Consider the following 8,550-nt stretch of genomic DNA (forward strand, 5'->3'; position numbering starts at 1 on the left):
AGGCAGAGGTAGACAGATCTCTGAGTTCAAGGCCAGCCTGATCTACAGAGCGAGTTCTAGGATAGCCAGGGCTACTCTGTCTTGAAAAACGGAGGTGTAGGGGATGTTGACCTTCACCAGCCCTGGCTGTCACTGCCCATTTGTCCAGCCCAGCCCTAACTGTCACTCACTGTTTGTTTCCCACTCAAGGCTGGTCCTAGGCAAACCGCTTGGCGAGGGCTGTTTTGGGCAGGTGGTGTTGGCTGAGGCCATCGGACTGGATAAGGACAAACCCAACCGCGTGACCAAAGTGGCCGTGAAGATGTTGAAGTGTGAGTGGATCTGTGTCCTGTAGAGTAGTCTCTTTCCTTTCCAAGCAAAGTGGGTCTGGACCCAATTGAAGACATCCTGTAATGCCGTCACTGCTCACACCTGCTACACTTACCCGAGCGGAGGGAGATGTCACACCACGAGTGTTTAAATCTCACCTTGATTCTTACTGTTGTCCTGGGCTCAGGGGCTCCTCTTAGTCCCACAACCGGCTGATTTTTCTTGGTGGTATCTCCAGCCACCTTCAGTAACCACATGGTAGTAGTGTCTCCTGAGTGGGAAGCGGGAGGAAAGAAGGGGAGTCCTGGAGAAAAGGGGGCTCCTCCAGGATCCGCTTCCTCCCTCCTCCCTCACCCCGCTCTCTGGTTTGCGTGTGAAGCCGATGCAACGGAGAAGGACCTGTCGGATCTGATCTCAGAGATGGAGATGATGAAAATGATCGGGAAACACAAGAATATCATCAACCTGCTGGGGGCGTGCACACAGGATGGTAGGTGGCTCCTAGGGCGGGGTCCGGCTTCTGGGCATCGGTGGAGAAACTGTCTTGGCAGGGGGGTTTAACCTGATGCTCAGGAGCTGGGCCAGCCTGATCGGCATTGATTTAAGATTACTTAGCAACCCCTAGGTTCACCATGTAAACAGGAACAATGATGTTCCTGGAGTGTACGTTAGGGCACCCACCCCAGCTTTGCTTGGGAACTTTCTGGTCTATACTGGGAAGAATCTTCTGGCTTTCTTCAGGCAGAATGACTTTACCTGTTCCCCTCTGGAGGAAGGAAAGAGTTCCATTAGATACGGGAGACAGTGTGCTGTGACACCAGGAGGAGGGGGCTTCTGTTAGGTGGAGCTCCCCTTGCTGAACTATTGGCTGACCTGCGGTCGCCATCTCTGTCCTCTCAGGTCCCCTTTATGTCATCGTGGAGTACGCCTCCAAAGGCAATCTTCGGGAGTATCTGCAGGCCCGGAGACCTCCTGGGCTGGAGTACTGCTACAACCCCAGCCACAACCCCGAGGAACAGCTGTCCTCCAAAGATCTGGTATCCTGTGCCTATCAGGTGGCTCGGGGCATGGAGTATCTTGCCTCTAAGAAGGTGTGGAGACTGAATGCACCCCTCCCCGCAAAAGGCAGGGTGGGACTGGACCTGGCTAGCATTCCAGTTTATGACTGCCTCATCCTCAGGCTCACAGTCCCTCTGCCTCAGTGTCTCTGGTGCTGGGATGCTAATATGGGCTACCATACCTGTCTCCAGCTTACAACTGTTAATCCTTTAGAGCCACGGGTGCACGGAGCCTGGCCCCTGGCGCTCTATGAGGCTCTCAGAGTTGGAACAGACCTTGTAGCCTTCGGATCAGATTGAATTAGGTTGGAGTCTACGCTTTCTACGTAGACTCAGGCAGCTATTTTTTTTTGTATGCTTTTTTTTTATTGGATATTTTATTTATTTACATTTCAGATGTCATTCCCTTTCCCCATTTACCCACCCCAAGCCCCCTATCCCATCCCCCCTCCTCCTTTTTGCTTTTATACCATTTGAATTACATGCAAGTATTAAGGTCAGTTCTAGGTTGAGGAACTATCAGGTAGCTATTTTTAATTTATATGTTTTTACTTTTTGAAATTAAGGTCCCACTAATTTTTGTAACAGAGACCAGCCTGATTCATTGTGTAGCATAGACTGGCCTGAAATGTGTAATTATCCTGCCTCGGTCTCTCAAGGGCTGGGATTATAAGTGTGTGCCACTGAGTCCAGCCTTCATTTCTTTTTCTTTTCTTATTTTTCTTTTTAAGATTTATTTATTTGCTGGGCAGTGGTGGTGCAAGCCCTTAATCCAAGCACTCAGGTGGCAGAGGCCAATCTCTGAGTTTGAGACACCTTGGCCTACAGAGCAAATTCTAGGACAGTCAAAACTAACAGAGAAACCCTGTCTCAAAAAACTGGGGGAAAAAAAAAAACACGTTTTGATATATATATATATATATATATATATATATAATATATGTGTGCTCTACTTGCATGTATGCCTGCATGACAAAAGAGGCCTCAGATGCCGTTATAGATGTTTGTGAGCCAGCACAGGGTTGCTAGGAATTGAACTCAGGACCTCTGGAAGAGCAGCCAGCCCATGCTCTTCTTCTCTCCAGCCCCTGTATTTCTTCAGATACAAAGTAAGACTACTTCTATGTAGTAGAATAACAGTGTCTGTGAAAACGCCCACCACGGTTTCAGTACTCACGGTGTCTTTGCTTGAGCAGACGTGCTCTGCTGGGGAGGACAGTCCTCAGCCTGCACACACCTCCAGAGACCTAGCCTAGGCCCAGGTGGTCTGTTTTGGAGGTACGAATCTCAAAGCTAGAGGTTAGGATCAAGAAAGAAGGCATAAAGGAGGGTTCGGTACAGTGACTGAGAAGGCTACGCTTGCAGGCGTCTGGAATTAAAGAATATTTGGGAGGGGTTGTCTGGAGGGTATGGGAAGATCTAGAGGGTATGGAGGTGTGTGAGCGGAAGACCCATGAGGTAAAGCAGTCTGCCGCTCGCTACATAGTAAGCGTTGGTGTAGAGGGGACTGGGTGTCTGAGTGGCAGTTCAGGGTGTCATCTCCCCTGGTCCTTCCCCTTCTGCAGTGTATACACCGAGACCTGGCTGCTAGGAATGTCCTGGTGACCGAGGATAATGTAATGAAGATCGCAGACTTTGGCCTAGCTCGAGACATTCACCATATCGACTACTATAAGAAGACCACCAATGTAAGTTTTTTGCTCAGCGCAGCCTGGGGCTCCACGCTGCTAGACTTCGGTGTCTCTGCCCTATTCATGTGGGGTTGGGTGGTCTAAGAACAAAGGGCTTGTAGGATGGGCTGCAGACAGACAGACGTGTGTCCTGGGCCCTAGCTCCCACCTCCCTGTCTCTTCACGGCCTGAGCCCCGTCATCTTCAGTTCATCCCATGAGTCCTCTGTGTCACCCCGCCAACACGCATGTGCCGTTGCTTGCAGGGCCGGCTGCCTGTGAAGTGGATGGCTCCTGAGGCATTGTTTGACCGGATCTACACCCACCAGAGCGATGTGTGAGTTTGACATACTCAATTACCCAGAATTCCAATGGCTAGACTGATGGGAATCTTATTCTATCACTGGGGAGAGTGGGGGTGGGAAGCATTATCTTGTCCCATGAACGGTGTTGTACTTCTGCCTTCTTTGCATAGTGTCTTGCTGCCCCTCTTGTCTCCTGCGCCCTGACCCCTGAACTTAAGGGTCGTGTTGGGGCAGGAAAGGTTCAAGATGCACACCTACTACTCTTAAGTTCTCAAGAGGACTTGGGAAAGAACTCCTAGGGCAGCCTAGCCCTGTGCTAAGTAAGAGTAGAACTGTGCTCTCCTGTAGGTGGTCTTTTGGGGTTCTCTTGTGGGAGATCTTCACTCTGGGTGGCTCCCCATACCCTGGTGTGCCTGTGGAAGAACTTTTCAAGCTGCTGAAGGAAGGCCATCGAATGGACAAGCCCAGTAACTGTACCAATGAGCTGTAAGCATGGGGGGTGGGGGGGCTGGGAAGGTTAGTAGTTGGCGCTGTTTGAGTCCACTACTGGCAAACCGGGTTGGATGTTGGGACAGCAGATGGGGTTCCTCAGGTAATGGAGGCTCATGGGAGGTTCCCAAGGTCCTGAGCCAGGCTCAGAAGGAAGCAGGAGCGTGGTGGGCAGGGGGTGAAAGCTCTGTTTGGAGGGAGTGGTCTTCCTGTCCATCCCTCTCAGAGCCCTCTGGCCCAAATCTGCCCTTACCCCGTCTCTCTGACCTCGCCGTCCTGCTTCAGGTACATGATGATGCGGGATTGCTGGCACGCAGTGCCCTCTCAGAGGCCTACTTTCAAGCAGCTGGTGGAAGACCTGGACCGCATCGTGGCCTTGACCTCCAATCAGGTAGGGCTGCCCCTGGCTGGAACTTGGGCCGTCGTCATAGAGGTACCTGAGGGGACACTGTCACAGAAAGGTCTGGGTGCCACCCACCAATCTTCTTCTGTCACAGGAGTATCTGGACCTGTCCATGCCGCTGGACCAGTACTCGCCCAGCTTTCCCGACACACGAAGCTCTACCTGCTCTTCAGGGGAGGACTCTGTCTTCTCTCATGAGCCGTTACCCGAGGAGCCCTGTCTGCCCCGACACCCTACCCAGCTTGCCAATGGTGGACTCAAACGACGCTGACTATCAACCGTCCCCAGCCTTCCCCCATTATGTCATCACCTGTGTCCCTCACCCACAATTCCCTGGACACACTGCCTTTTCTCCTCCTCCTTTGTGGCTGGCAAGAGCCAGTGCCTGACTGAGGCCTTCCTGTGTGGCCTACCCCTCCATCACCCCCAAGACCCTTCTTCCTCTTCTTAGCCTGCTGTGTGAGAGAGGAGCCAAGAGGCAGGTACTTGCTGGTGGCCACTTCCTCCTTCCCAGGTGTTGGACCAAGACCCACCCTGCTGCCTGGCACTACTTGGATATCTGCGGGGTAGAAGCAAGTGGAACAGGCGTGAAAGCAAGCGAGAGCTTCCTGAGTGTTCTTGTTAACCCATCAGCCCCTTGTGTTCTGGTGGCAGGGGCCTTGGGGCTCCTGAAGCAGTGAGGTTTCTGTTTAGGCCTTAACTGAAGGCAACCTCTGCTCCAGATGGATGGTACCAGTAGCTTCTTAATTCCAATACTAATTTGCTTTGCTGACCAAATACCTGGTACCAGAAGACAGGGAGGCGGAGATCGGGAGCAATGTGCCCTTGGGCTGAGCCCTAGACTTGGGGCTCTGTACATAGCTATGAAGAAAACACAAAGTGTATAAATCTGAGTATATATTTACATGTCTTTTTAAAAGGGTCGTTACTAGAGATTTACCCATCGGGTGAGATGCTCCTGGTGGCCGGGAGGCATCAGTTGCTATATATTAAAAACAAACAAAAAGAAAAAAAAAAGGAAAATGTTTTTTTAAAAGGTCATATATTTTTTGCTACTTTTGCTGTTTTATTTTTTTAAATTATGTTTTAAACCTATTTTCAGTTTAGGTCCCTCAATAAAAATTGCTGCTGCTTCATTTTTATCCTGGGCGTGTGGAGAGGGAGCAGATGTCCCCTTGCAAAGGAGGGAATCAGGGACTAAAGGGCCATGAGCTGGTATTTACCCCCACCCCCACCCCCACCCCAGTGACCTCTGTCTCCAAGATTGTGCCTGAGACCTCCCAGACAAGCCTTCTGTCTCTGATGCTTTGGGAAAGGCAGGGTAAGAAGTCTGAGGTCCTGAGGGCAAGAGAGCCAAACCCACACACTTGATTGTTTCCTCAGAGGCGAGGATTGAGAGGATGAGACTAGCCCACGGGTAGAACAGAAACTCAAACCCTAGACCCTGGGTGGGTGCCTATATGCATGTGAGGGAAAATTTGTCACCCAGAGCTCACTGTACATTCAGATGTCTTGTCTGTCTTCCCCAACCTACTCTTCATTTTCCTCTCCTGTAAATATCCCCCCCTTCCCAAGTCTCTGTTGCTCAGATGGGTCTGTTCCTGATATTGGTTTCCTATAGTTTTTTTTTTTTCTCCTTTACAAACTCCACCCATCCCTCAGCAAAGAGAGAACAATCTCTTGGTTTGGCTTGGCAACTCACTTCTGCCACCTGCTGGTTGTTAGTGGTACCTTGGTATCTTATTCAAACCTGCCCACTCTAGCCTTCGAGGGTGTTTTTGTTTTTTGTTTGCTTGTGTTTCTGGGTCTCTGCTGAATACAAAACGGTACAATATGACTTCATCTGTAGAAGTTAGGACTGCTTCTTTAAACACGGCTTTGGCAGCTGTGGTTTTGGTCATCGTCATGGAGTTCTTATCGTGTTTCTCTGTGTGCACATGTAACTGTCAAAATATTATGAATGCCGAAAGAAGCCATCATTTGTGAGAGAGGTCCAGGGAATGAATTTTAGCACAAATTCATTTTCTTGGAGACCGTATCATAGTGTTTTTCTTTTTTCTTGTTAAAATAGTGAACATCATTTCTGCCTCAGGTCTACTTGGCTTACTGTTGTGACGGAAGGAGAACACAGAAAGGGCTTTGTGTGACTCGAGGAGAGGCGCTAGGAACTAGAAGGGACTGGAATCCTGCTGTTACTATTCAAACTGCCCACAGATATCCCCAGGGACAGGGATAGCTATCAAATAAAAAGTAGTGAAATTGACATAGAGGGAAATGAAATGGCTATCTCACTTAGAGGACCAGCGTGGGTCTCGTGGGAAGGAGAACCCAGCTCATGGAATGAAGATGTGCTGTCAGAGCACAGCCTCTGTCTGGTTTCCTGGGGATTCAAAGATGGCCAAGGCATCAGTCAATACCGCTTTCTCATCTTTTCTAATTGCCATGGGTTAGAGATCATCAGTCCCTTGGCTCTGTTAATGTCATTTATTGATTTCAGGTAAGTAAGATTGAACATAGATGAAGTAAGAAATCGGCCTTAATGGTAAATGAACTCTGTTTATCAGCTGCCACTGGGTGGAGCCAGCAAGCTAAAATACACATGCGCGCCCGCGCACGCACACACATACACATACGCACACACAGAGTGTTAGGTAATACTCTCAGAGCTAGTTTTCTCTGAAGTAACAGACCTACCTGCAGGAGGGAACTTTTGGCCTGAGTGTAGCATTGTAAAACTCTGGACATTAACAATACGTCTTGTACAGAATTAGACCTGGCACAAGTGCAGAGCCATACATACTATTAAGTAGCAGCAGCAACTATTGTCATCGTAGAAGTCGGTGTAAAGTGTGAGTGCACCTAATGTCACTCCAGGTGCATGTCAGAGAGAGCTTACAGTGGTACCCAGCGAGCCTGTTGGCAGCTGGTGGAACCAAGCTCCACCATCTGCAAGAGAGTAGAGAGCTGCGAGGGAGGAGAGAGGCCTTTGAAGCAACATGGCATGGCCTTGCATCCCCTTAGCTTGTAGAAACCAAGGCGGGAGTAGATCAGCAAGAACCCTGAAGTTGGCTGATCCTGATGGTGAATGCCCTTCATCCCAGCACTCAGAAGGCAGGGGCCTGCAGATCTTGAGTTCATGGACAACCTGGTCTACGTTGGGAGTTCAAGGCCTGCTAGAGATGCACAGTTAGACTCTTGTCTCAAAGGAAATTAAACAAACAAGAACACTGACGTTCTGAAGGACTCTGAAACAGGTCCCCTGTTACTTGACACATGACAGCATTCAGAATCTTTACTGTGCTGCCTCCCGGACCTGCATGTCCTAGTACATAAAAGTGCTGCATTCAGTTGCCATGCTGTCGGAGGTTCCAGTGGTGTGCCGGAACAGGCTCTCTGGAGCCAATTATGTGCTTCTTGCATTGAAGTCATCCATGGAGGGGCATCTCCAAGCTTGGGACCCACAACTGTGCTTACTAGCCATTGGCCAGAACACTACCAGTGAGGTTTCAGTCTGGGGTCATGGCTAAGTACCCCCAAATTTGAAAACACTGACATCACCTTTAATCCCAGAACTCAGGAGGCAGAAGCCAGTGGATCTCTTAAATTCAAGGCCAGCCTAGTCTACATATTGAGTTCTAGGTCAACCGAGATTGCAGTGAGACCCTGTCTCTGAAAAGGAAAATGGGGTGTGTCTGTACAGATAGAGCCATCAATGACCAGGCTCCTTGACTTAACTTTCTATTTGCCCATTGAGAAGGCCAGAAGGAATCCATAGGGCAGCCACACAAGTCAGGGAGATGAAAGAGGATTAAGCCAGTTAACTAGCTAAGCCCTTCCCATATTACACACCTATAATATAAACTAAGTTCAAAAATTCACCTCTTCAAAAGGGAAGTTTTACTGTGTAGCATCCCAGAATGATGTATGAACATAGCCTACAGAAATCAGTTGATTGGCACACAGGGTGGGTCTTGTCCTCCATGACAAGGGGGCATTTTGAGGCATGTGTTCTGGGCTGGGTTGTGGTTCTTTGCTGGCATATGAGACTAAGCATGAGACTAAGGAGTTCGTTGGCTGTGTGGTAGTGGCACACACCTTTAAACCCAGCACTCCATGAGTTCAAGGCCTGGGAACTAGATGGGGATGTCTGTCTGTCTTGTTTGTTCTTGAGATAGGGTCTCATTATGTAGCTCTGGCTGTCCTGGAACTCACTTTGTTGACCAGGGTGGACTCCAACAAAGAGCCACCAGCTTCTCCTTCCAGAGTGCTTGAATTAAAAGTATGTGCCACCACAGTCTGGCTAGCTAACTTTTTTAT

At 49.4% G+C, this 8,550-nt stretch overlaps 1 protein-coding gene across 7 annotated transcripts in view; it reads left to right on the forward strand.

Moving 5' to 3' along the window:
* Fgfr1 (fibroblast growth factor receptor 1) overlaps positions 1-5,995 on the forward strand; it is a 55,423-nt gene extending 49,428 nt beyond the window's left edge. For 6 of the 7 annotated variants that reach the window (XM_028768170.1, XM_028768167.1, XM_028768168.1 and 3 more), the window contains 8 exons: positions 190-311; positions 689-799; positions 1,210-1,400; positions 2,933-3,055; positions 3,303-3,373; positions 3,690-3,827; positions 4,116-4,221; positions 4,328-4,504. In XM_028768170.1, the coding sequence (XP_028624003.1) occupies positions 190-311; positions 689-799; positions 1,210-1,400; positions 2,933-3,055; positions 3,303-3,373; positions 3,690-3,827; positions 4,116-4,221; positions 4,328-4,504 (1,039 nt within the window). Of the gene's footprint in view, positions 1-189; positions 312-688; positions 800-1,209; positions 1,401-2,932; positions 3,056-3,302; positions 3,374-3,689; positions 3,828-4,115; positions 4,222-4,327 lie in introns of all 7 variants that reach the window. The other variant, XM_028768165.1, reaches the window with a different exon arrangement.
* Positions 5,996-8,550: the final 2,555 nt, after the last annotated feature.

Source organism: Grammomys surdaster, unplaced genomic scaffold (genome assembly GCF_004785775.1).
Source record: "Grammomys surdaster isolate TR1022 unplaced genomic scaffold, NIH_TR_1.0 185, whole genome shotgun sequence".
In the NCBI taxonomy this organism is placed as follows: Eukaryota; Metazoa; Chordata; class Mammalia; order Rodentia; family Muridae; genus Grammomys; species Grammomys surdaster.